The 27,038-nt window shown below is 36.6% G+C and overlaps 1 protein-coding gene across 1 annotated transcript; it reads left to right on the top strand.

The window, feature by feature from the left end:
• The first annotated feature begins 17,286 nt into the window (after window positions 1–17,286).
• LOC110790351 (COP9 signalosome complex subunit 4) lies at window positions 17,287–25,130 on the top strand. Its single transcript, XM_021995133.2, has 14 exons — window positions 17,287–17,563; window positions 17,661–17,812; window positions 19,305–19,408; window positions 19,536–19,596; window positions 20,040–20,132; window positions 20,220–20,320; window positions 22,592–22,700; window positions 22,778–22,822; window positions 22,914–22,982; window positions 23,086–23,177; window positions 23,342–23,384; window positions 24,146–24,205; window positions 24,390–24,449; window positions 24,698–25,130. Exons 1-14 carry the CDS (start codon window positions 17,434–17,436, stop codon window positions 24,770–24,772), a joined length of 1,194 nt encoding a protein of 397 aa, XP_021850825.1. The 5' UTR covers window positions 17,287–17,433; the 3' UTR covers window positions 24,773–25,130.
• The last annotated feature ends 1,908 nt before the right edge of the window (window positions 25,131–27,038 follow it).

Here is a 27,038-nt window from a genome sequence, read left to right as displayed (position 1 = left end):
ATTAGAGTTACGTATTAATTAAAATCCTAACGAGCCTAGAGTTCGTAACGGGCTCAGACGCATTCCGTCATGAAATTGATACGCAATGAAAGACTCGATTAAATCTCAAACACTCCGGATTCTAGGAATCCGAATCTGACAAAGAACTCGGCCCAGACATCACTTTCAACGCCCAGAGCTGGGCGCCGAAATCTTTAACGCCCAGCCCTGGGCGTCGAAATTGCATGGATCTCTATTTTCAACGCCCACCCCTGGGCGCCGAAATCTTTGACGCCCAGAGCTGGGCGCTGAAAATACATGGGTACGTGTTTTTTTCCTAATTCTTTGTGGATTAGAGCTCTGCAATTCTGTCTTTCCACAAACTCTTTTCTATAAATATAGCCCAAGTTCGACGTGAAATCACACAACACACAATTCATATTCTGAGTATTGACTCTAAACCCCTAAGCCTAAGCCTCACGCTGCAAAACTGATCACGCGTTCTGTCGCAATCGATCCATAAATCGAACAGAACGTATCCCGTCCCATAATTTGAGATTCGTTAAATAAAAAGGAAAAATAGAAAAATCAAAGTGGTTAGTTTTCTGAGAACCGTGACGCACCTCTCAAGGGTGCGTCGTAATGTGTCCCTTTTCCATGGTTTAATTGCTTTCCTCGCCCTTTTTATGAACTGTTAAACTAACTAAATCTGATTGTTCTATCACGCTTGATAAATATAATATCTTTGGGAAATTGGATTATCATGCTAGGTCCCGTAATGCTATTTAAATCAGATAATCGCGATCGGTCTAGTATTATATGTTGCATATTGCTAAAATCAACTCAGATTAGTTTAATAGTTAACGCATGTCCCTTCAATTATTTATGCTGAGCTAGTAAGGATATCCTGCCTCTGGAGTTATCGACGAGCGAGTACTCCTCTCGGTAGTTACAGTCCCCCGAACCCTCAATCTCTACCTTGCGGGTGTATGTTGAGAGATCCCCACACCAGGGATCACAAGCGAACCTACGGCCGTCGTGGTCAAACATAATTGCACTCCCTTTATGTCACGATAACCGGGTTTTGTCAGTTTTTCTCATTGTTGTTAAAAACTGAATGGCGACTCCTATATTACTAGGAGTGTAAACTCACAGGAAATCCAATTACACTTGATTGAATAAAAAAGAATCGTCACACCCACGAGGGACGAGGTCACGCATTAGCCTCGTGCTTTTTCGACCCCCTCACACCACCGCACAGCCGCCGGCCCACCCCATCAGAAACTTCTCGCGACTCCATAGAATTGGCCGCTTCTCAACACCGACTCTGATCCCTAACCATTCATCCTCCTTCATATATGTTTAGTGCTTGAATTTTTAGATTTAGTGTTACAAACCTAGATTTGAAAGAGGTGAGGAAGGGTACGTCATAAAGCTTTAAAATCCGTCCCCAAAACGTCCCCATCAACCTCCCTAGTCGTCCCCTACTGGACCTGACGTCCCCGCCTTCAAGAGTCCTCCCGGGGACGTTTTTCCGATGTATCCGTCCCGTACCCGTATCGTACCCGTCTCGGGTACGGGAAACGACACTTCGGGGAAGTACCCGTGCTTCATAGGCCACCACCCCCGAATCCGATCCATAGCCAGCAACCCATCACCTGTGACGATTCATCTTCTCCGACCTGGTTCTTGCAGAAAAGATATCAGACTTTTACTTTGAAGAGGATATAAGCTTGGCAATGGCGTTTCCTTCGTACTCCGGCAACAAAACCTCGAGGCTGGAGCTGCTTTTCCATCGAGACGTTTTCCAGATGTATTGGTTATGGTTGCTCTAGTACTGTTTGTTTAGAGTTTTTAAAGATGAACCAAGGGTTTGTCGATTATTTCCTTGGAAAGATGTATTCAACCATTACATTTTTCATTTCTTTTAAATAAATTGTGTTAAATTTGATTTTAAATTGTATTTAACTGAGGAGGAAAACTTAAATTATATGCAAGCATTAATTTGGAAAAACATTACTCCCTTATTTCTTAAATATTAGTCATGTTTTGACTTTTTAACTCGTTTCAACTCAATATTTAAACGTAAATATCTCCAAATACGTATTTTAGAAAAAATATAAAAATTTGATATTGTTAAACTACACATTAAGACGAACAAAATAAGATCTCACATGAATATGTTTTGAAGTACGTGTTGGAAAGAAATTAGGAGATTCTCTTTATTTGTGAATAGTATCAAGATTCCAAAAGAGACTAAAATATTCGAGAACAGAGGGAGTATCAATTTTTTTTAATAATAAACTAAATTAAATACATAAAACTAAATTCATTCTAAGAGTGAACCAAACACTAGAAATAGGATATAGAACCCATTCCAATGTTGAACCAAACAAATCCATGTTGGTATGGGATTCTCAATCAATACCACCATGGTATGAGAATCCATTCCAATTTGTTGAACCAAACGCGCGACTCATAAGAGTTGGTGAGTAGCTATGTTGTCATTTATAATGCTAATAATAAATATAAATATAATCGAGGAATCGAGTAATTGAGTAATAACTTCAAAAAATTAAAAATGACATTTGTTCTATGATGGCTCGGGTTTTGATGGGGATAAGATGGTGATCGGCGGAAGGTTCATTGGAAAAGTTAGAGTGATATTTGTATTACTAAATGGTTAAGAGGGATGAATTTTCGTGATTCAACAAGTTTTAATGGTGTTCTCGTCGATCTTCAATTTTGGAAACTGTTCGGTAATCATGATTTGTTGCTTAGTACAGTTTTTGGACCAAAGTACTACCCTCGTGGTACTTTAATTTTTTTGGAGTCTTCTTTGGGTTTGGCGGGAAGTTACTCTTGACAAAGTATTTTGTTTTCAAATGCTTTGTTAAAAGAAGACCAACTTAGTTTGGAGACTGGGTAACGTTGCTCACATGAAGATGATTGATTGGAGCAATATGGGTGAGTTTATCACATTTCGAATCTAATCGATGAGCAAGATTCTCGATGCATTTTAGCAATACCTCTAAGCCAAATAACACTTTTAGATTCTACTACTTTGGAATTTCGGCGGATGGTTGATACTAGGTGAGATTTGCATATATACGTAAATTCTTGCAATTTAGATGATATTCACTATGCTTGGTTGGAACCTGAAAGTTAAAAGAGACACCAAACGTTTGACATTTTCTACGGTGAGGCACAAGTATATATTCTTTAAGTTCGAGCTTATTTGAGAATAGGGTCGATGATTGTCCATGGTATGAAAGTTGCCTAGAAATTTGAAACAAGCTAAACATTGTTTGATTTTCGTACTTTTTTCTGATGTTTGTGGTCATAATGTGGGTGTTGCGAGATGGAAAAGTGGGAAGAAGATATGAGCTCTGTCGATTAGATCAGATCATGAAACAAGTAACACACGAAGAAGAAGTGTATATATGGAGCAACTTTATGGTGGAATATACCGATTAAAATGAATGACTTGGTATTTAATAATAAGGAGATCCCTCATCACATTATCCTAGTGAGTACATAGGATATGAAAGAGTGCAATTCATATGCTAGTATGGTGTATGGTTTGGTACAAATCAAAATTTAAAGCTGCCCCAAGGTGTGGATTCCCCTTATGTGGTGTGTCAAGGTTGAATTGTAATGCATCGCCTAGTCAAGAGGATTGGGCAAATTGAAGTTTTGGAGAGAGATTTGAAGGGATACGTCTTGTTGGCGACATTCAGAATAATGCAAGCGTATTGGTCTCCCATTGTGTGAATGATTGTCGCAACAAGATGTATCCCTTCAAATCAATACGTCTTGTATGAATACAAGCGTCTTTTGTGGGACAATCATTCACAAAATAATCACACAAACATAAAATCAACCACAAACACCAATACCAATGTAAAAATCTACAAATGCACACATTGTTCTTTAAGAAATATACTTCAACTCATAGAGCCTATTTGACTATGAACAACATAAATATGGTGAGAAGAACACATAAAACCAATCTATAATAAATCCAACATAAGATAAGTAATGCAAATCTATACCTAGTATTTAAAAAGGAACGCCATAGATTATTAGAAGCCATGTGGTATCTCTCCTTTCATCCATCATTTTATTTTGTTTTTTTTTTTCAATTTTTCTTTATTGTTTCAATGATTTACAACTTCTAATGTCTCTTCCACTCCATTTTCCTTATTCAACATCAAGTTACTAATAGTCTAATATACTCATTAGTCTCTTCCACTCCACCCCTTTAACATCCAAATATTTATTCTACATATAATTTTTATATTTTTCCAACCTTCAAATTACACCTCTATTTAATTCATATATTACCAAAAATCAGAAGTAATCACTAATTAAACTTCAAAAGACATCTAAACTGTTAGGTTATGATACATATAAACGAATATAAATCATGCGGAAAAACCATAAACGCCAGGATTCCAAATTAATTGCCACATAACAATTAGCATAATTTAGATGCATACACTTTGTAGCGTGCCCTCCCTTGCTGCGCCCGAACCGAACAAGAACAAGTCTTTAGGACTCCAAGTGTCATCCCTCCGTAGAAAGTCCACAGCACGTCCGGATCCGCCTTAAGATTGACCAACTAGAATCGCCCTTAAGGTACTAATAATACTCGGCTATATGGGCAAGTGTTTTGGCTGAATTTTTGCTCAAATTCTTACCTTTGAATACATGAAACTCGTTATAAATTATGAGCCCTGAACTCATATTTATAGGCAATGGAATAAGTAATCGAATCCTACTAGGATACGAATTAATTAAATTAGAATCCTAGCAGAACTCTAAAATTAATTAATCTATCTTTTTAGAATTAGGAAATTCAATCAACAAACGAATCCTATACGCTTTAGGTTTCGTAACTGAACACAAACACACACGCACGCACAGCAGCCCACGAGGGGCGCCATGCGCGCGCGCAGCTCGAGCACTCGCAGCCCACTGCCACGAAGCCCACACGCTGCCGCAGCCTTGGGCGCGCGGTAGGCCTGCCTTGCGGTGGGCCTGGCGCAGCCTTGGGTTGGCGTGTTGTGGTGCGCGTTTCCCTTGCTGGACGTGGGCCTGGCTTCGTGCTGGGCCTTCGTCTAGCAAGCTCGTCCGATGCTAATTCGTACGACGCGCTTCCGATTAATTTCCCGATTCCGGAATTCATTTCCGATATGAACAATATTTAACATTTCCGATTCCGGAATTAATTTCCGTCTCGAACAAATATTTAATATTTTCGTTTCCGGAATTATTTTCTGATTCCGATAATATTTCCGATTCTGACAATATTTCTGTTTCTGACAATATTTCCGATTCCGGCAATATTTCCATTTCCGATAATATTTTCCGATACGTACCATGTTTCCGTTTCCGGCAACATCTACGACTTGGATAATATTTATATTCCCGATACGATCCATATTCCGTTTCCGGCAATATCATCGTTTCGGGAGTATTCATTTATTTGCCTTTGACGATCTCAGCTCCCACTGAAACCAAGATCCGTCGATTCCGAATATGTATTAGATAGAGTATTCAATGCCATTAAATACTTGATCCGTTTACGACCTATTTGTGTGACCCTACGGGTTCAGTCAAGAGTAAGTTGTGGATTAATATCATTAATCCACTTGAACTGAAGCGACCTCTAGCTAGGCATTCAGTTCACTTGATCTCATTGAATTATTAACTTGCATAATTAATACTGAACCGCATTTATTAGACTTATCATTAAATGCATACTTGGACCAAGGGCATTATTTCCTTCAGTCTCCCACTTGTCCTTAGGGACAAGTGTGCATTTCCTAATTCCTTTGTCTCTCGATGCTTGCTCTTGAACATAAGGTAAGAGTTGTCATCCTTATTATGTCCAAAGGTGTTTCTCGGTTTTAGAGTTCAACTGATCAAATAAACAGATAATCGTAGCCTATGATTCATCTGAGCACGACCATGCATTTTACAGTTTCTAGCTCTCCGAGTGGCCTTGTACAACTTTCAGCATCTCATCCCGATTTATGGGAGGACAATCCCAATCTTGCGATCTTGAGATTAGACTTTGTTTGATAGGTGATTCCCTGAGCGTTGCCTTTATAGCCTCCTTTTACGGTGCGACGGTTGACAACGTCAAAGTAAGCAGTTTTCAAACAAGTAATCTCAAATCACTCAGGTATTGAGGATTAGTGTCTAATAATTTTAATGAAATTTACTTATGACAGATTTTCATCTCTTACAGTAATGTTTCATAGGTTTGTTCGATACTAGTCTCCCAAAGTAAGTATCTATGCAAATGATTACGACATTGCCATGTCCACATAGTTCAAGAAACAGAACTACTAGTCATCTTGCATTCTAGTCGTCTAACGTTTTCTATGCGTCCATCTTTATAGAAAACTCCGACCAGGGACCATTTTCAACTTTTGACATTCAAGTTCACTTGATAGACATTTCTTAGTCACAGGACTGGTCCTGACAGTCTATCTTGAATATATCGTCAAATTGAAGGGACTCATCATTTAATAAACCACAAATTAAATGGAAAAATGAATTCTATTCATTTATGTGAATGATTAACCAATAATGTTTTACAAAGTATTAAACCCAAAACTTTAAAACATTAAATAAGGACATCAAAGCCATTCTCCAACATGCTTGATTCCCATAGCTGCAGTGTGCGAGTTGTGCTACACCTGCTGCAGAGGTTTAGTTAATGGATCTGAGATTTTGTCATCAGTTCCAATCTTGCTTATCTCGACTTCTTTTCTTTCAACAAACTCTCCTAGAAGGTGAAATCTACGAAGTACATGCTTGACTCTCTGGTGGTGTCTAGGCTCCTTTGCCTGTGCAATAGCTCCATTATTATCACAATACAGAGCTATTGGTCCTTTAATGGAGGGGACTACACCAAGTTCACCTATGAAATTCCTTAGCCATATAGCTTACTTTGCTGCTTTATGTGCAGCAATGTACTCCGCTTCAGTTGTAGAATCCGCAATGGTGCTTTGCTTGCACTTTTCCAGCTTACTGCACCTCCGTTGAGGCAGAAGACAAACCCAGACTGTGATCTAAAATCATCTTTGTCGGTTTGGAAACTTGCGTCCGTATAGCCTTTAAAAATTAATTCATCATCTCCACCATAGACCAGGAAATCATCTTTGTGCCTTTTCAGGTACTTCATAATGTTCTTGGCAGCAGTCCAATGTGCCTCTCCTGGGTCTGACTGGTATCTGCTCGTAGTACTGAGTGCATACGCAACATCCGGGCGTGTACATATCATAGCATACATTATTGAACCAATCAATGATGCATATGGAATCACATTCATTCGTCTACGCTCATCTAGTGTTTTTGGGCACTGAGTCTTGCTTAGAGTCATTCCATGAGACATGGGTTGGTAGCCTCGCTTGTAGTCTGCCATCTTGAACCTTTCAAGCACCTTATTGATATAAGTGCTTTGACTAAGTCCAATCATCTTCTTAGATCTATCTCTGTAAATCTTGATGCCCAGTATGTACTGTGCTTCTCCTAGATCCTTCATCGAAAAACATTTCCCAAGCCAAATCTTGACAGATTTCAACATATGAATGTCATTTCCGATAAGTAATATGTCGTCGACATATAATACTAGAAAAGAAATTTTGCTCCCACTGACCTTCTTGTATACACAAGATTCGTCTGCATTCTTGATGAAACCAAAGTCACTGACTGCTTCATCAAAACGTATATTCCAGCTCCTTGATGCCTGCTTCAATTCGTAGATTGAGTTCTTAAGCTTGCATACCTTTTTAGAATTCTTTGGATCCTCAAAACCCTCAGGCTGTGTCATAAACACAGTTTCTGTTAAAATGTCGTTTAAGAAAGCGGTTTTGACATCCATTTTCCATATTTCGTAATCGTAATATGCAGCGATTGCTAACATTATCCGAATAGACTTTAGCATTGCAACTGGTGAAAAGGTTTCATCGTAATCCACACCGTGGACTTGCCTATAACCTTTTGCAACCAATCAAGCTTTGAAAACTTCAAGTTTCCCATCCTTGTCCTTTTTCAGTTTGAAAACCCATTTGCTTCCTATGGCTTGGTAGCCATCTGGCAAATCGACCAAATCCCAAACTTGGTTTTCAGACATGGAGTCTAATTCAGATTTCATGGCTTCTTGCCATTGCTTGGAGCTAGGGCTCGTCATAGCTTGTTTGTAAGTCGTAGGTTCATCACTTTCAAGTAATAGAACTTCATAGCTCTCGTTCGTCAAAATACCTAAGTACCTTTCTGGTTGAGATCTATATCTCTGCGATCTACGCGGGGTTACATTTATAGATGGTTCTTGATTCTCACCAGATACTTCTAAGATCTCTGAGTTTCATCCTGAATGTCATCTTGAGCATTTTCTAGAGTTTGTTATTCGACTCGAATTTCTTCGAGGTCTACTTTTCTCCCACTTGTCATTTTGGAAATGTGATCTCTTTCCAAAAAGATACCATCTCGAGCAACAAACACCTTGTTCTCATATGTATTGTAGAAGTAATACCCCTTTGTTTCCTTTGGATAGCCTACAAGGATACATTTGTCAGATTTTGGATGAAGTTTGTCTTAAATTAATCGTTTGACGTATACTTCACATCCCCAAATCTTAAGAAAAGACACTTTTGGAGGCTTTCCAAACCGTAACTCATATGGAGTCTTTTCAACAGCTTTAGACGGAGCTCTATTTATAGTGAGTGCAGCTGTATTTAGTGCATGTCCCCAAAATTCTATTGGAAGTTCGGCCTGACCCATCATTGATCTAACCATGTCTAGCAAGGTTCTATTCCTCCGTTCCGACACACCGTTCCATTGTTGTGTTCCAGGAGGAGTCAATTCTGATAGAATTCCACATTCTTTCAGATGGTCATCAAATTCATAGCTCAGATATTCACCACCTCTGTCAGACCGCAGTGCTTTAATCTTCTTGCCTAATTGATTCTCTACTTCACTATGAAATTCCTTGAATTTGTCAAAGGATTCAGACTTATGCTTCATTAGGTAGACATAACCATATCTACTGAAGTCATCAGTAAAAGTGATAAAGTAGCTGAAACCACCTCTAGCATTTGTACTCATTGGTCCACATACATATGTATGGATTAAACCCAATAGTTCAGTTGCTCTTTCTCCAACTTTAGAGAAAGGTTGCTTTGTCATTTTGCCAAGTAAACATGATTCGCACTTACCATAATCCTCTAAGTCAAATGGTTCTAGAATTCCTTCCTTTTGAAGTCTTTCTATGCGTTTCAAGTTAATATGGCCTAATCGACAATGCCACAGATAGGTGAGATCTGAATCATCCTTTTTGGCCTTTTTGGTATTTATGTTATAAACTTGTTTGTCGTGATCTAATAAATAAAGTCCATTGACTAATCTAGCAGATCCATAAAACATCTCTTTAAAATAAAACGAACAACTATTGTCTTTTATTAAAAAGGAAAATCCCTTAGCATCTAAGCAAGAAACAGAAATGATGTTTTTAGTAAGACTTGGAACATGGAAACAGTCTTCCAGTTCCAAAACTAGCCCAGAGGGCAACGACAAATAATAAGTTCCTACAGCTAATGCAGCAATCCGTGCTCCACTTCCCACTCGTAGGTCGACTTCACCCTTGCTTAACCTTCTACTTCTTCTTAGTCCATGTGAATTGGAACATAAGTGTGAGCCACAACCTGTATCTAATACCCAAGAAGTTGAATTAGCAATTATACAGTCTATAACGAAAATACCTGAAGATGGAACGACTGTTCCGTTCTTCTGATCTTCCTTAAGCTTCAAGAAATCTCTCTTCCAACGCCCCTTCTTCTTGCAGTAGAAGCATTCAGATTCAGAAGTGGGTTGGCTCACCTTCTTCTTTTCAGATTTGGTGCCGCCTGGTTGCTTAGTCTGGCTGGCCTTGTTGCCACCTTTCTTAGCATTCCTCTTCTTACCAGATTTCTTGAACTTGCCCCCACGCACCATAAGCACATCTTGCTTATCACTTTTGAGCGTCTTTTCAGCGGTCTTCAACATACCGTGAAGCTCAGTGAGCGTTTTGTCCAGACTATTCATACTATAGTTCAGCTTGAACTGATCATACCCGCTATGAAGAGAATGGAGGATGGTGTCTACAGCCATTTCCTGAGAGAATTGCTGATCCAGACGACTCATATTCTCAATGAGTCCAATCATTTTGAGAACATGTGGACTTATGGGCTCTCCTTTCTTAAGCTTGGTCTCAAGAATTTTCCTATGAGTCTCGAATCTTTTGACTCGAGCCAGATTTTGGAACATGTTCTTTAACTCACTGATGATCGTGAAAGCATCTGAGTTGATGAACGTTTTCTGTAGATCTGTACTCATGGTTGCAAGCATTAGACATTTCACATCCTTGTTGGCATCAATCCAACGATTGAGGGCTGCCTTAGTGACCCCGTCGCCAGCGGCTTCGAGCATCGCCTCTTCCAGGACATACTCCTTTTCTTCCTGCATAAGAACTATTTGCAAGTTCCTTTGCCAGTCAAGGAAGTTCTTCCCGTTCAACTTCTCCTTTTCGAGAATTGATCGGATGTTGAATGAATTGTTGTTTGCCATAGTTAAAACTACAATTGAAAAAGAATAAACAAATAAATAATCATTCACAGTTTCTCTTAATAAATTTAAATTCTAGAAAATATGCATAATTTATCATTTATTATATTAAGCATTTTGTTCAAGTTATGTGTTCCGGCAGGTGTGAATAAAATGATTCCAAGATCCTTAAATCATTGAAGAATTAAGCACATTATGTATTTTGACTCAATTCTAAAATATTTTAGGTAAGCAAAGCCTTTGCTAATAGTCTAGAAACTACTCTTGGTTGATAGGTACGTCTAAGAACTTATTAGGTAAACCTATCGCATTTGCCACGACATAAAAGGACTCCTTACTTATATCGTTGAGTTTCACCAAAACTAACATGTACTCACAATTATTTGTGTACCTTACCCCTTTAGAATCAATAAGTAACACCTCGCTATGGCGGAAAACTATTACTAAGATTGATGTAAAGGTTATCCAAGTAAGTGTTATTTTGGCATGACACCTTTTAACTCAATTTTTAAGTTTGGAACTTAAGGCTCTTACTAGGTTGGTTAGATTTTAAGTATAATAAAATCCTTAATCATGCAACATAATCAAGCCATAATCTCATGCATAATTAAGACATATTTAAAGCAATAAATAACTTAAAACATGCATAAGATATAAATGTGATCTAGTATGGCCCGACTTCATCTTGAAGCTTCAACTTCAAAGTCCGTCTTGAAAATGGATTGGAAACTCCGTCTTGAATTTCATCATGGGAGGCGCCATTTTCTTCAAATAGGATAAGCTATAATTAAACTAATTGCAACTATTTGATGGTACGCAGACCATATTTAAAAGCAATAAATTTTGGTACTTTAGACCAATATTACATTCAAATTAATGGTACACAGACCATATTTTCTATCCTATTTGGGTCATACTAGTCACTTTTCAATAACCTGCAAAACAGTACATATACAATATATACCATTCACCCATTCATTATCATGAATGGCCCACATAGCTGGTTAGTAAAACATGTTATGCATCACATAAATATTTGCAGCAATTAATCAAGGGCACCAATAATCTACCAATTATTCAGTCCTTATTAATTCTAATCAAGTTGTTTAACCTTAAAGGAATGTAGACCTAATCAAGAGTTTATGACTAAAATGCTCCCACTTAAACTAATAAATTCATATGCTTTACTAATTTTAAACATAAAAATGTATTTCCTAGTCTAACCGGAAACATACAAATTTAATTAAAATTTAAAGCTCATATGAATTTATAATTGAATCCATTTAATTCATTTTCAGTTGAATTAAAATGAATTTAAATTAATTCAAGGTTCTAATTTTAGTAAAATAATTAGTATAAATAAAATTTATAATAATTAGATTATTCAAAATTAAATTCCGAGAAAATAATTTAAATTAGGAATTTTAAAATTAATTAAAAAACGTTTCCGAACTGAAATTTAAAAATTAAAAATAAAACGCATCAATCGTAACAAGACGAGGGCACTTGGGCTTGCGCCCAAGCCCCGTCGAGTGCACGAGGCTGCATCGCCCCTCGACTGATCGTACAACACCACGCGAGCAGGCCACACGCAACGCAGCAAGCCCAGGCCACGCTGCGCGCAGCCCGCTCACTCGTCGCGTCTGCTTGCTTCGCTGGGCGCGGCAGCGCTGTGGCGCAGCACGCTTGCTGCCCACACGCGACTGCTCGCTTGGCTTGCGCCAACGCCCCTCGCCCTCGTCCTTTCCCCTTCGCCCACGCTGCACACAGCACTCGACACAAGGGCATCGTGTTGCCTTGTGCTCGTGTGCCATGGCCCTTGCTCGATGCATTATACCGCATGGGCGACGAGCTCCCTTGCTCGTCGTCGCATGCCCGCACTATACAACACCCCTTAAGGGTAACATGTAGCGTCCATTGCTTTGTGCGTGCAAGTTTTATGAGCGAATTGCATAAAATTAAAACTTTTATTTTAAAAATTAATGACAAATTAATAAATCATATTAATTTCATAATTTTAGGGCGAAAAATCGAAAATTTATTAATCAATTAATTTCCGATTATCATGGATTCAAACCTAGGTCATAAAAATTTAAAATTTATCATAAATTAACAATTTTTATGGTGGTTTTTAATCATGGATACCTAAATAAATCGTCAATTAATTATGAAAATCAAATCAAATTCTAAATTATTCGAATTTCAACAAATTAATTACAATTACAAATTAGGTTGTATAATTAACAAGCTTAGGCATTCAAATTTGTTAAACATATACAGTAGGTCAATCAAAAATTCAAGATTTAACAACAAGAATCGCAAATATTCAATTTAACATCTTAAAATTACAAACTTTTGCGTTCGAAAAACTAAAACCTCCGAAAAGTCATAGTTAGGCTTCGAATTTGGGAATTCTGGGTTCGGCCGAAAAATAATTATTTTGTCAAAATTTTAGAATGCCTTTTACATGCGGAATTGACACAAAAATAACTCGATTTCGTTGAGTAATGAAGAAACTGCCGAAAAACTGCGTACATATAATTAAATAAACGCAATTTGCAATTAATTAACAATTACGAAAATTAATCACCCCTTTTAATTCTTTGCAAATTTGTAAAATTTAACCATGTTAAGCAATTATTATGGAATTAATAAGAGGCTCGTGATACCACTGTTAGGTTATGATACATATAAACGAATATAAATCATGCGGAAAAACCATAAACGCCAGGATTCCAAATTAATTGCCACATAACAATTAGCATAATTTAGATGCATACACTTTGTAGCGTGCCCCCCCTTGCTGCGCCCGAACCGAACAAGAACAAGTCTTTAGGACTCCAAGTGTCGTCCCTCCGTAGAAAGTACACAGCACGTCCGGATCCGCCTTAAGATTGACCAACTAGAATCGCCCTTAAGGTACTAATAATACTCGGCTATATGGGCAAGTGTTTTGGCTGAATTTTTGCTCAAATTCTTACCTTTGAATACTTGAAACTCGTTATAAATTATGAGCCCTGAACTCATATTTATAGGCAATGGAATAAGTAATCGAATCCTACTAGGATACGAATTAATTAAATTAGAATCCTAGCAGAACTCTAAAATTAATTAATCTATCTTTTTAGGATTAGGAAATTCAATCAACAAACGAATCTTATACGCTTTAGGTTTCGTAATTGAACACAAACACACACGCACGCACAGCAGCCCACGAGGGGCGCCATGCGCGCGCGCGGCTCGAGCACTCGCAGCCCACTGCCGCGAAGCCCACACGCTGCCGCTGCCTTGGGCGCGCGTTGGGCCTGCCTTGCGGTGGGACTGGCGCAGCCTTCGGCTGGCGTGTTGTGGTGTGCGTTTCCCTTGCTGGACGTGGGCCTGGCTTCGTGCTGGGCCTTCGTCTAGCAAGCTCGTCCGATGCTAATTCGTACGACGCGCTTCCGATTAATTTCCCGATTCCGGAATTCATTTCCGATACGAACAATATTTAACATTTCCGATTCCGGAATTAATTTCCGTCTCGAACAAATATTTAATATTTCCGTTTCCGGAATTATTTTCCGATTCCGATAATATTTCCGATTCTGACAATATTTCCGTTTCCGGCAATATTTCCATTTCCGATAATATTTTCCGATACGTACCATGTTTCCGTTTCCGGCAACATCTACGACTTGGATAATATTTATATTTCCGATACGATCCATATTTCCGTTTTCGGCAATATCATCGTTTCCGGAGTATTCATTTATTTGCCTTTGACGATCTCAGCTCCCACTGAAACCAAGATCCGTCGATTCCGAATATGTATTAGATAGAGTATTCAATGCCATTAAATATTTGATCCGTTTACGACCTATTTGTGTGACCCTACGGGTTCAGTCAAGAGTAAGTTGTGGATTAATATCATTAATCCACTTGAACTGAAGCGGCCTCTAGCTAGGCATTCAGTTCACTTGATCTCACTGAATTATTAACTTGTATAATTAATACTGAACCGCATTTATTAGACTTATCATTAAATGCATATTTGGACCAATGACATTATTTCCTTCATAAACAACCACTATACAAACGCTCGTTCTATGAACGGGCTCAAAAGCTAGTTATTTTAAAAGCCAACTAAAAATCTATCTATACTATTATTAAATCTCAATGGCATTTCATGCCATCTCGCCACATGTCGCCGTCATTAGATGACAAGTGACATCATAGCCACATTGACATATAATATTTTCTTACAAAAGGATGAAGAAATGCAAATATCAATGCTTGAACCCATGAACTTCATGTTCATAAGTTAGAACTTTAACCACTAATCCAATAATACAACTTATGGTATTTAAGCAATCACAAACATATAAGTTATGTTTATTAATACCTTGTATTAAAACTTTAATGCCTACCATAATTATACATTTTAATAATTTTCTTATGAAACTAAAGTAAACTTAATTGTTTTTTTCATTTACATTTTCATTTAGGTTCATTTATAATTACGTTTTTTAGCAGGCCAGTTCGTGTAAGTTTACATAGAGCAATAAAAAAAAGAGTATTACACATAACAAAAGACTACTCCATTTTAAATTTAAATTTAGTTTAGTAAGATGTTTAACCAAATTTTATATTGAATCACCCTTACATAAATAAAATATAAAAATAAATTATGCACAAATATTTATCTCATGTTATTTGTAAGTATTTAATATCAAACTATTGTAATTATTTTTATTTAACTCAAATTTTATTAAGATTAGTTCTCAAATTACATATAGTCACCGGGGCATCGCCCGAGACTATATCTAGTTAAAGTTAAAAACCCCTAAAATACTGAGAAGAAAAATTAGGATGACGACCACAACGCAAAATATGAGTTGACAAATTCATTTAACTTGTCGTGTAATGCGTTAATGACTTGTGCTAGAGAAATCACGTGATCTAATAGTTATTACCAATAGAAAAGTGAAAATTATTGAGGGCGTGTTTGGCGGTAGCGTTTGAGGTAACGGTAGCTAAAACCTATTTGTAAAATTTACAAGTGTTTAGCAAGGTAGCGGTTTACGTAGCGGTTGGCGGTAGAGGTAGCTTTTGAATAGCTTTTGTTATATGTTAAAATTAGGCTATGGGCGTGTTCGGCGGTAGCGTTTGAGGTAGCGGGTAGCGTTTTGACCTGGTCAAGACGCTACTTGTAAAATTTGGAAGTGTTTGGTAAAGTAGCGATTTAGGTAGCGGTTAGCGGTTGAGGTAGCGGTTGGGTAGCTTTTGTCAAACGTTAAAATTAGGCCCTGTTCGGCAAAATTAGCGGTAGCGGATAGCGGTTAGCGGTTGAGTAGCGGGTAGCGATTAAAGTAGCGAGTAGTGTTGAATAGTAGCGGGTAACGGTTAGCTGTCAAAGTAGCGGTAACTAATATGAGTGTTCGGTAAAAGTAGCGGTTGATATTATAAAAATAAAAATAAAAACAAGAATATTATTTAAAACTTTATTATAAATTTGTCAAACGCTACCCGCTACCTTAAACGCTACTAATTTTAACGTTTGACAAAAGCTACCCAACCGCTACCTCAACCGCTAACCGCTACCTAAATCGCTACTTTATCAAACACTTCCAAATTTTACAAGTAGCGTCTTGACCAGGTCAAAACGCTACCCGCTACCTCAAACGCTACCGCCGAACACACCCTTAGTAGCGTTTAAGGTAGCGGGTAGCGTTTGACAAATTTATAATAAAGTTTTAAATAATATTCTTGTTTTTATTTTTATTTTTATAATATCAACCGCTACTTTTACCGAACACTCATATTAGTTACCGCTACTTTGACAGCTAACCGTTACCCGCTACTATTCACCGCTACTCGCTACTTTAATCGCTACCCGCTACTCAACCGCTAACCGCTATCCGCTACCGCTAATTTTGCCGAACAGGGCCCATGTTCGGCGAAACTAGTGGTAGCGGGTAGCGTTTAGCGGTTGAGTAGCAGGTAGCTGTTGAAGTAGCGGGTAGCGGTCAATAGTAGCGGGTAACGGTAAGCTGTCAAAGTAGTTGGTAATTATTATGTGTGTTTGGTAAAAGTAGCGGTTGCGATTGTAAAATACAATAAAAGCTATACATATTGTTTGAAACTTTATTACTTCCCCCGTTCCGAAAATATCGCACCATTTATTTTTTACACTATTCACACTACGACTTTGGCCATTTTTTGTGATTCGTACGTAAGGAAATTTTAGTCATGTAGGATCATGTTAGATTCGTATCGATATATATTTTCTAAATATTAATTTTTTATTTTACTTACACACGATTTGAGATATTAAGAGTCAAGTAATGGTTAAAGAAGTAAAAGTCAACTATGCTGCGATATTTTCGGAACGGAAGAAGTATAATTTTAACAAACGCGAACCGCTACCTTCAAACGCTACTATTTTTTACGTTTGATAAAAACTACATAACCGCTACATCTATCGCTTACCGCTACCTCACCTGCTACCTCACCAAACACTTGCAAATTTCACAAGTAGCGTTTTGAATGAAAACACTACGCTATACCTCAAACGCTAACACCGAACAGGTCTTCAGTAGTGTTTAAGGTACCCACTATTCTAACCGATAATCATTAGACCATTACTCAACTCCTAACCGCTACCCACCATCGCTAATTTTACCGAATAGAACCTATACGAAGTATTACTCCGTAGCTGGTTTCTCCCCTTCTCTCGATAGAGCCACTGTAAACAAAACCCCTTTCAAATCTAAATCCTTCATCATTATTCACTAGGGTTTTAAGAATCCCCAAATTTCGAAATCAATTCACGTCAAAGTAGGAGAAAATCCAAACCCCATGGATAACTCATTAGCAAGCGCCTCTGCGATCGGCGATCAGAGGCAGAAAATCGAACAATATCGTCACATTCTCTCTTCTGTGCTGGCCTCCAATGATGTCTCTCAATCCAAGAAGTTCATTGATCACAGTACTTTCTCTCTCCTCTTCGTCTATCTTAATTTTTTTGAAAATTTTGATGCTAAATTTTTTTTTTTTTTTTGGGATTTTGTATGATGAAATTGCAGTGTTGTCGGATGATGTTCCTTTGGTGGTTTCGCGGCAGCTTTTGCAGACATTTTCGCAGGAATTGGGGAAGTTAGAGCCCGAACTTCAGAAGGAAATTGCTCATTACACCCTTCAGCAAATTCAACCTCGCGTTGTTTCTTTCGAGGAACAGGTTATTCCCACCCCCTTCTTTTATTAGGTTGGTTGCGTAAATTCCTCCAATATGGGTTCATATTGATAATTTCTGGGGCGCTTTGTTCAGTATTTAGTGGTAATAACTTCCGTCGTAATTGGTTGTGCAAAATTTGTCGAATATTTGGTGAACTTGTTGCTAATTGGTAAAAGTGGGGTGTTGGGGTTGCAGGTATTGGAGGAAATTCTGCATGTAGAATAAAGATTAATTGATGTGATTATATGCAACAATGCGGACATGCTGCATCTTATATGAATAACTAATTTAAGTATGGGAGAAAGATAAATATACTCAGGACCACAATAATTGAAGCTAGAAATCACAATGAAAGAATAAATCAAGGTTAGGACACCTCCAAATACTTAAATTGGCATATTGCGTACCTCAGCATATTGAATTTACATTTTTCTGTTGGTATTCACAGTACAATCTAAGACTTAGCTGATATCCATTACTCTGGAAAAGGGATTAAAACCCTAAATATCCAAAGTTAAGCACAACATGAACGAGATAAAAAATCCCCCTTAGAACACCAACATATCAATTCACAACTACCTAGATTCAGATTTGAAACACAATGTACAAATGTACAATTGAGTAAAAAGTTCTAAGACCCAATACAGAAAATGAGAAAAACCTTGACTTGATTTAAAACTTGACTTCTCCTCAAATGAATTTTCTTAATTTTGATGACATCCAGATTAATGTTGCTTAGTGATTATGAACATCCCATGATATAAAAGTTGTAAAAAATCGAAGAAAGAGAGACCTTCTGCTCGATACGAGGGAAGTATTTTACCCTCAAGAGCACAACTGTCAACATTGAGTTATCTGTAGCCCTGGGCTAGCTGAGTTTTTATTCACCATCAACTTGAATCTTATAGTCATATTCTGATCTCTGATCTTGGCAGTGAGAAACTTACAGGATTCTAATTTAGTTAGGAAGTTAATAGAGACAGATAGTAATGGCAATTTAAGAACCTTTAAATGATCGCCTTGGAGCACTCTTGAATTCTGGAACTATGTTCAGTTGGTAATATTCCTATTAGGTGTGTTCCTTAGACTAAGCTATGACTTTCTTCATCTGACACATATATATCAAAGCTCCCTACATTGATCCTATGATAAGGGATTTATAATGTGATCAAATTCAAAGGTTTTGAGGGTCTTGTTTTTTACAATAGACGTGGGAACTTTGATGTGAAATGATGAGTTTGACACTTATATTTTTTCTGTAGATAAGGACAATATGATGAGTAATGATCATTGCTTAACCTTTATCGAGAATTATATATGTGAAATCCAGCTCTGTTGTTGACTTTTTGATCTGTTGAACATATTTTGTGCGTGAAGTCGTTATTATGTTTGTAATGCAAAATTTTATAACTTCATGATTAGCTCCAGCTGTGGATTGATGAATGAGAATTAGAACTAGGGACAGAATTTTCTAATTCTTTGTCTTGAGTTACAGGCCCTAACCATCAGGGAAAAGCTGGCTGACTTGTATGAGTCCGAGGAGCAATGGTCAAAAGCAGCTCAAATGCTTAGTGGGATTGATTTGGATTCTGGAATGAGGTCAGAGTCTTATTTTAATTTTCAATCTTCATTGCTCTATCCCTCTCTTTTCATATCCAACTGTACAATGTATGTCCAGCATGACCCTTCAGTTTAACGATTTCCAATAACTTTTGATGTGCTTCAGAGGAATTGATGATACTTACAGGCTATCAAAATGTGTTCAGATTGCTCGTTTGTATCTTGAGGTACTCAGTTTAACTATTTTGCTGTATTTATTAACTTCTGTCTTGATGCATTGAATAGAGAGATTTCTTTCAACTCAGTGGTTTCAAGCATCTCCAAACACCTTAGAATTCGGATATCAAGGTGTTTACATATGATACAATACGAATTGGATACTAAGGTGTTTACAGATGATACAATGTTTCCCCATGTTTTTCTATCAAAGGCCTATAACTGTCCTACTGGAACTCCCTATTTTTGCCAAGGAAAGACATTTTTTTCTTTTTCTTTTCTTTTTCTTTGTGTGTCTTTGTGACTTGGAGCCTTAGGGAGAGGATGTGCTGCTACCCTGACCAGTACTTTTTCTCTTTCTAACATTTGAGAAGAAATCAGAATATTCATATTTCATAGGAGTTCCATTCTAGTAATTCAACAAAGTTAATGTTTTCTGCATTTCATTTTAAAGGATGATGATGCAATAAATGCCGAGGCTTTTATTAACAAAGCATCTTTCCTGGTCAGCAACAGTCAAAATGAAGTTCTGAATTTGCAATATAAGGTTGGTACTTGACTTTCTTGTGAAGGATGCTGGTGTTTGGTCGTAGTTGAACGGTTTCTGAAGCATCTTTCCTTTATGTGTGCGTAGGTTTGTTATGCAAGGATCCTAGACTTGAAACGCAAGTTCTTAGAAGCAGCAATACGATATTATGACATATCTCAGATTGAGAAGCGACAAATTGGAGACGAGTATGTGAGAAACACATTATTTTTTTTATTTATAATATTCCACTATTTTGACTTTACGACCATCTTTGTAGATGCTACTTGTGCTTATTAAAGATATTTCATAATGGTGAACTTCTAAATTTCTAATATCTTGTTCATATCTGAGCTGTGTATGTTCTACGTGAATTGATGAATGGTAGTACTATATTGATGTTTGCTATTTTATTTATTATTCTTTTCTTTTTTGTGATTTAACGACCCCTGTCTATGGTAGATGGGTGCTCTTATGTTTATTGTCGTGGTATGAGTAACCGTACTGTTAGATTGGATGCACCTGATATGCAATTAACAACGAGGTCATAGGTTGTGCTAATTGGTACGTGGTATAGTACTATACTTTTGGACTAGCTTAACTAAATTAGGTGGTGTACTATGTTCTGGTGTACCACTGTACCAGAACGAATTGCTATCAAGGTGCCATTTGTCAAACCTTGATTCTTTGTTATTACCAAGTTTTAGTAAAGATTAGTAAGTAGTAACAGTAAATAATTACGGAGCATGATAATTTGAGCCTAGCTTCATTATCGGGCAAAGAGTGGAAATGTTGGTCTATAGTTGTAACAGTCCCATTGAGTTCCTGACATTTACCTAAACAGTTCAAGTCGTACATGGACACACATTACAGTTAAAATCATCTGTAAGCTTTAGTTTATTGTGAGCAAGACACTTTGATGTATATTCTTGTCAGATAATGGTAGTCTTGTACTTTTTTCATTTCGTGTTGTTTGATTCCAAACATTCCAGTAGACGTGTAGTACGGAGTTTGAGAATATGGTCCATTAAATTTCTGTATATTAACTTCCACAAAAAATTCACCAAACAACTGATTTGTGTTTTTAGTATTAATTGCTTCAAAGCAAAAGCAACCAAGGAAACTTCTTAAAATTACGTTCCGATTACATGCACCTGGTCATGGGCGAACCTATAGTGACCCCATAGGGTCCATAGGACCCCATTATTTTTGGAAAAAAATCAGAAAGAGTATGTAATTTGAATTTTAAAAAATTATATTTGTGGTCCCCATAGTAAAAGCAATAAAGAATAAGATAAAAAGACAAAAAAAGTAGATTGTTGGAAAGTACGGAGTAGAAAAGTGGAAAACAAACCCACTTCTCAAATGTCACGTGAAGGAGCTGACTTTCATTCCCATCAAGGCAACCATTGCAATTAGTTTTATTGAATGAAAATTAAAACATTGAATATAATTATCAAAACCCCAAATTTATCTCTCCCAATACTACAAAACAAACGACTTTTCACCTCCCATTTCCTAAATCTCAGAGTCAATCTCCTCCTACTCTATGCATTTTCAGTAAATTAAAATTAATGATGAAATCAATTGTTCAACCTTATTTTTTGTAAATCAAAATTTGGGTGATTAATCATAGAATTGGGTTATTGAGTATTTGATTAGTGTTTAGATTGTCTCGATTATCTTAATTAGTTGATATAAATATGAATTTTAATTTAATTTAGTGTTTGTGTTATTGAGTACTTGAGTGGTTGAATTTTTGTAATTTGTTTATGTGTAAGATTTCTTGTTTATGGCTATTTTCCCCGAATTTGATGTGTAAGATGTTTGTATTGATCTTATTTGCTAGAATACTCGACTTTTATAGAACACGACATTTTTATCCATGTTAGTGATGATATTATGAAGCGATTTCAAGGAATGCAAAATCGTCATGAACAATTGAAACTTTTTAAAAAATATATTTTCATTAGTTTTATTGTATCGTATGAACGTGATTTTTGAAATGTATTGGTAACTTTTAAATTTTTTGTGCAATGAAGTTGTAAAAAAATTTGGGACCCCCATTAATTAATTCCTGGGTCCGCCCCTGCACCTGGTGACTAAATAGATGGACATGGGTAATCATGCTTGTTTATTGTCTTGTTTGGCAACGTCCATACATTTACGCATTGACCTCAACTGCATGTTCACATAGATGGTAAACTAGGTGGCTGGGCTAATGAAGTGCTTTTAGTAATAAGGCATCATCTAAAAACATAGCGGAGATGTGATTAGAATCTTGTAATTTCCCCCGTTTAAAAAGAATTCCTTTGATTTCAAGTGAAGAATTGTTAGTTGTAGTGGAAGTACCTAACTGTGCTTCTTGGTCTTTTCCTCCCTTCTCTTTGGGGGGGAAGGGGTCCTTAAGACTTTAGGGGCTTGTTAAGTACCCTTGATTAGGCCATTGACTTTTTACATGTGGCTTGATTCGTTTGAAGGGAAATTGATGAAGCAGCACTAGAACAAGCTTTATCAGCTGCTGTCACCTGTACAATATTGGCTGGTGCTGGGCCTCAACGTTCTCGCGTTCTTGCTACATTGTACAAGGTATTCATGTTTGGTTGGTGAGTGAAACATGTTAATTTCTTTTTCTCAGCGATGCTTAATATTTGAACTTCTTACAGGATGAACGATGCTCAAAGTTGAAGATTTATCCGATATTGCAGAAGGTGATTTCTGACTTCTCTATAGTAGTTTAGCATAAATATGATATTCTCTGTCAATCTTCTAACTTTTTTAATTTAATATTTGGCTGTGCAGGTATATCTGGAAAGGATTCTGAGGAGACCTGAAATTGATGCGTTTGCAGAAGAATTGAAACCACATCAGGTTATGGATTGCACTCTACCTTGCAATCTTCATTTCCATTTAGTACCCCGTGCTTTCGAGGCCATTTTTTTATATGAAAATCTGACACCTAAATTTCTGACAGAAAGCGTTTCTTCCTGACAACTTTACTGTGCTGGATAGAGCAATGATTGAGCACAATCTTCTAAGTGCTAGTAAACTTTACACAAACATAAGGTGATTGACCCCCTCCTTTGGTCTTTCTTCCCCCTGTAGACAGACTAGACCTCTACCCCTGGTACCCCCCTTCCCGAATGAAAAGGAAAAGGGTAGATGTTACATTACTTCCATGTATTGCTGATGACCGACCTTAATCTTACTGTTTTTTGTCCATTGTGTAGCTTTGATGAATTGGGCACATTGCTTGGCATCCCTCCTCATAAGGTTACTTTCTGTCTTGTTTGACTATACTTTGACAAGTCATGTGCTTTTCTTCTTTCAGTATTCTGTATTTTATTTTTGTTGGTCAGGCTGTTTTTGGAAATGCTTGATGATTTTTGTTTGAACATAATTTTTTTTTTCCAGCGAGCATGTGCTTGGTCTAGCTGAGCTTTTGCCATGTAGACTGTAGCATCTGCAGTTTGATATCATTTGCAATATCTCTGTCTTATAGTTATATGGTTGTATTTTGTAGGTCTTTAGGTTGTATGGCAATGCAATTGTAAGATGTAAGAATAAGAACTGTAATGTAAGGATGAGTCTTCATCATGTTTGTGTTTCCTTTTAAAAAGGAGTTCTTAGTGCTTTCAATCTTTTGAGTGTCAGGACGATAAAGGATGAAGTCTGCTACTTTGATAGTTTCAGGTCTTTGGTGTACATGTTAGTTTACTTGTTCCCTTTGACATCAAGAGGGATTGGACTTGCATTTGAGCAGGATTCTTATTCTTCTTAATCATATCGTTTGTTTTTTGCCATCCGTTTATATATCTTTTTCCCGGAGATGTTGATGACCTACTTGTTGGGGGAGATTGATTGATCCCCTGCATAATTTTGGTTGAATTTTTGGTTCAAGCTTTCTCAAAGAGTCAAATCCCAACACCAGGGCTTGTTTATGCTTGAATGGTTGTCTCGTTTCCTTGCATGTGTGTCTCTCATTAAAGTTCTGGTATGTTGTTTGGAAGTTGAATGATTTCTCTTTTTTGCAGGCTGAGAAGATTGCTTCGAAAATGATATATGAAGATCGAATGAGGGGCTCAATTGATCAGGTATGGTTAGATTTTGATCTTTTCAGTAATCTTTAAACTCGCCCGATTGAAGTTTTCTTAATGGTTGGGGATGGCACTGGAGTGTGCATATAGTTGTGGTGTTACGTTATATTCGCTCAATTAGAAAAGTAGTTGCCTTGTTTTAACTTGGCTCGTGTTTGTGGTTGTATTATTTATGCATCAGGTGGAAGCTATGATACATTTCGAGGACGACACAGAGGAACTGCAACAGTGGGATCAGCAGGTATGCTACGTTTTACGCAATTTGTTATCTCTCCCATTTTCTTTAAAGAATCACATCTCCCTGTCTCCGACTGCTGGGAGGAGAAGGATGTAAGTGGATGTAGCAACTGCGTTATCAAAAGAGTTTGGATTTGGGACGGTTGTACATTCCTTAGGCGTTGGTAAAATATCATGACATAGCTCGTCATTCCATCAATTTTTTATTTTTTTTTTAATTTCTTTTGTTTTGTTATTTGTGAACCTCTGCAGATTGTTGGAGTATGCCAGTCCCTTAATAATATTCTTGATGGCATGGCTAAGAGGGGATTTCAGATTCCTGTTTGATCATGATGCAGTTCAGTCAGTTCAGTTACACCGAAGTGTTGATACTTTTTGGCATGGCTTGTTGAGGGTAGAAGCTCTTTGTTCAACGGCCACTCGGCCTCTCTTTGTTTCACAATTTGCAGTTGCAACTTCAGCGATCAGTTTCGTTGGTTCTCTCTCTTTATTCTTTGGAGGGGATTTTCATTTTCGAGGAGAAAAAAGGCCCTAGATATTAGATAATGTGTATAGAACTCACTTAATATAACTGATTTAGCTTTTTCAGAGAGGAAATCCATTTGTCTTGTCTTCCTCCTAGAAATTAGCTTATCCATGTGCATTCTGGTTGAGTGTCTATACAAATTGTTTCAGACTTCCAGGACGTTCGTGATTTTTAACTTTTTTGAAGTGCTATGTCACGTTTGTATCGATTGTTTTGCCTAGTCCCTTGGTTTAGTCATGTATCGTGTGCCACTCTTAGTCTCGATGTTGAGACTGCCAAGCTCTCCTCCACTGTGTGCCTTAGGTTTGTAGCACAGTCCTTAGGCCTTGTTCTTTTGGACCTTTTTGCAGTTTCATTCAGCTCAGCTCAGCTCCATTAAGTTCAGTTCAGTTCCATTAAGTTTAGTTCAGTTCAGTCCATTAAGTTCAGTTCGGCTTCATTCAATTCAGTTCAGTTCAAAAGAACGGATTCATCTTTCTTTGTATATATATATATATATATATATATATATATATATATATATATATATATATATATATATATATATATATATATATATATATATATATATATATATATAATTATTATTATCGTTATTATTATTTAAATATTACTATTATTATATTAATATTATATGTAATTAATGATATTAATTAATAATTATGATTATTGTAGCTATTATTTATTATTATGAGCATTGTTATAAATATTACCATTATATTTATTTTTTATTATTTTTTATTTATTGTTTTTTATTTATTATTTATTATTCATTCAGTTCCATTTACTTCTATTCAGTTCAGCTCTATTCAGCTCAGCTCAGTTCAGTTCAGCTCCATTCAGTTCAACTTAGTTCAGTTCAGTTCAGTTCAACTCTATTAAGTTCAGTTCAGTTCAGCTCCATTAAGTTCAGTTCAGTTCAGTTTAGTTCAATTCAGCCAAATAAAGTTAAGAAGAACAAGGCCTTAGTGCTAGAGAAGCCTATGTTCTCTTCACCTTGTAATTGTTACTTATTGGATTAGATTTTATTAAGTCCACTCCCAGCCTCGATGTTTAGACGAGTCAAGCTCTCCACGCACTTTGGCCTTGTTCTCTTCAATTTATAGGACCTTATTTTTTGGTTCTATAAGTTCAAATAAATTTCTATAATAAGTGTTAACAAAGTTATATAAGTTCCGTTGTTATATTAAATTAATTATATTTATATTATTATATTAAAATAATTTGTGGTTACTAATTGACGATAATAATTATAAATGATATTTATAATGAATTAAAATGTTACATTATTAATTACTATCAATAGGGAAAAACTTAATAAACACTTTTAAAATAGTACATCATAAATCAATGGACGATTTTTTGGGTGAGACGCAAATAATCATAATATTACTTCTTTATATCAATGCATCAAGTGAAATTCTCGTACGGAGTACCAAAGAGTTATTTTTTCATCCGCGATAAAGTTACATTACAAAGTGTAAAAATGTTTATTAAAGAGTTAGTTACAAATATTTTTACAAATTGGTCGATTTCGTACTTGGATTTTATAAATTTTGGGTAATTATTATAGAGTAATAATTTACACTATGAAATAACGTAAAAACATAATTATTAATATAAGAACTAAATAATAATTGCTTTGTTAATTTGTATTTTAGGAAAATTTGTTAGAAATGACATTTTATAAGGCCGACTTTGTGAGAAATGACCTTTATAAGCAAAGTGGCAATTTGAGACCTTAATGAATTTTTTGTTGTTGACTGAGACCTTTAGTTGGAAAATGAACATGACCACATTTTTCCGGCGTTGACTCCATCACGTGACCAAAAAATAGATTTTTTTTAATTTATATTTTTTTTCTCCTTTTCCTCTCCAATTATGAACCCCCTATTATTAACCCAAAATAATAAAACCTCCAATCTCTCTCTTCTCTCTCTCGACCCAAATTCTTTGTTCTTCCCCAAACCTTCAATGGCTGCCACAGAAACAACCTTCAACAATTTAATTTGCTACTACCCATTGCAACTTGTATCGGTTCGCATCAGACATGATGAATATTCCTCT

The sequence above is a fragment of the Spinacia oleracea genome, chromosome 6, assembly GCF_020520425.1.
Source record: "Spinacia oleracea cultivar Varoflay chromosome 6, BTI_SOV_V1, whole genome shotgun sequence".
In the NCBI taxonomy this organism is placed as follows: domain Eukaryota; kingdom Viridiplantae; phylum Streptophyta; class Magnoliopsida; order Caryophyllales; family Amaranthaceae; genus Spinacia; species Spinacia oleracea.
This window is presented reverse-complemented; position numbering and strand designations above follow the sequence as displayed.

Excerpts from the sequence above, each read along its gene's own strand:
- LOC110790351 (XM_021995133.2), top strand. The coding sequence starts at position 17,434 with ATGGATAACTCATTAGCAAGCGCCTCTGCGATCGGCGATCAGAGGCAG. Across the intron at positions 22,823-22,913 it reads TTTATCCGATATTGCAGAAG|GTATATCTGGAAAGGATTCT; the intron begins GTGATTTCTGAC and ends TTGGCTGTGCAG. Across the intron at positions 24,450-24,697 it reads TGCAACAGTGGGATCAGCAG|ATTGTTGGAGTATGCCAGTC; the intron begins GTATGCTACGTT and ends GAACCTCTGCAG.